General features: G+C 63.7%; 1 protein-coding gene across 1 annotated transcript; it reads right to left on the reverse strand.

Moving 5' to 3' along the window:
- Nucleotides 1-199: 199 nt before the first annotated feature.
- LAESUDRAFT_765152 (uncharacterized protein) lies at nt 200-935 on the reverse strand (the record flags this gene model as incomplete). The annotated part of the gene is made up of 4 exons (XM_040913588.1): nt 200-324; nt 385-489; nt 553-719; nt 832-935. The coding sequence occupies 4 exons, from the start codon at nt 933-935 to the stop codon at nt 200-202; spliced, it is 501 nt and encodes a 166-aa protein (XP_040757586.1).
- Between the last annotated feature and the right edge of the window lie 231 nt (nt 936-1,166).

Genomic DNA, 1,166 nt, shown 5'->3' on the forward strand with positions numbered 1-1,166 from the left:
GCCACCGCTGGGTCGCCATCTCCTGCATGCGTCCGCGCGCTCGTGAACCGTGGTAATCGGGCGAGGGAGTGGGCAGCGGATGGGGCGGGTCTGCACAATCGGCGCATCGCGTCGGGCGTTGGTAAGGCGGTGGCGGCGAACAGAGCACGCGGCCGATTCGCGTGCCGTAGTAGTGAAGAACGCGCGAGCGGGCGACTGGTCATCGTATAAGGCAAGAAGAGATGAGCGATCCGCGAGGCGCGGGCACGATGCATCGCGTGCGTTCTTGCGAGGGCTTCGAGGTCGCAGAGCGCGCTGGGGTGGTCGAACTAGAGAGGGAGGACACTGCAAGGGTGAGGGCTTGCGCCACGGTGCAACGGGCAATACAGAGCGACGAGGACTCACCTGATGTGTGCAAACAACCATGCCTACTTCGCTCTGGCTGACCTACACGCTCCCTGATCACGAAGGGCTCGCCCTCCTGCTGCGGCGCCGCTGACGACGGTGGCCCTGTCTTGCAGACGTGCGCGCGTTAGTGAGGCTATGTTGAGGGTGAGGAGAGCGTGGCCGTACATGGTGGACTCGTCTCGTTGGGTGCGGGGAAGATGGCAGCGGCGAACGAACGACACGCTGTGGTGGTGAGGGACGTGAATGCAAGTGCACCGGTTGGCTGTACAAGGGCGCGAGACGTTCGAGGCTCAGACGGGTGTGAGTTGCCTTGTGGGGGCTTGCGCGTGGGTCTTCAAGGCCAGTAGAACTCGCCGGGGTGGTCAAACGAGAGGATGGAGGACGATGAACATGTAAGTGCATGCGCCGCGGTGCGGCGCGCGATACAGACCAACGGCGACTCACCTGGTGTGTGCAAACGACCCCGCCTGCGTCCGCTCTCGCCCACCTATGCGCTGCTTTACACCCAACGACTCGCCCTCCTCAGACCATGGCCGTTCAGCACCCATGCGCGTGCCCGTGGTTGCCGTGGAGTCGAGGACAGCGTGCTGGGGTAGAGCGAGCACGCTCTCGGTCGCATGCCATCAAGGTCGACGGAGGTACGGGTAGCACGAGCGAGTGCGCCGCATGCTGTCATTCGTGCTTGCTGTTGATGCAGCGAGGCAGCTGCTCGGGCGCATACTTTAGGCGGATGGAGTAGAAGAGAGCGGTGCAGCGATTGTGAGGGCGCACGATCACGA

This window comes from Laetiporus sulphureus (assembly GCF_001632365.1).
Source record: "Laetiporus sulphureus 93-53 unplaced genomic scaffold LAESUscaffold_107, whole genome shotgun sequence".
Lineage (NCBI taxonomy): Eukaryota > Fungi > Basidiomycota > Agaricomycetes > Polyporales > Laetiporaceae > Laetiporus > Laetiporus sulphureus.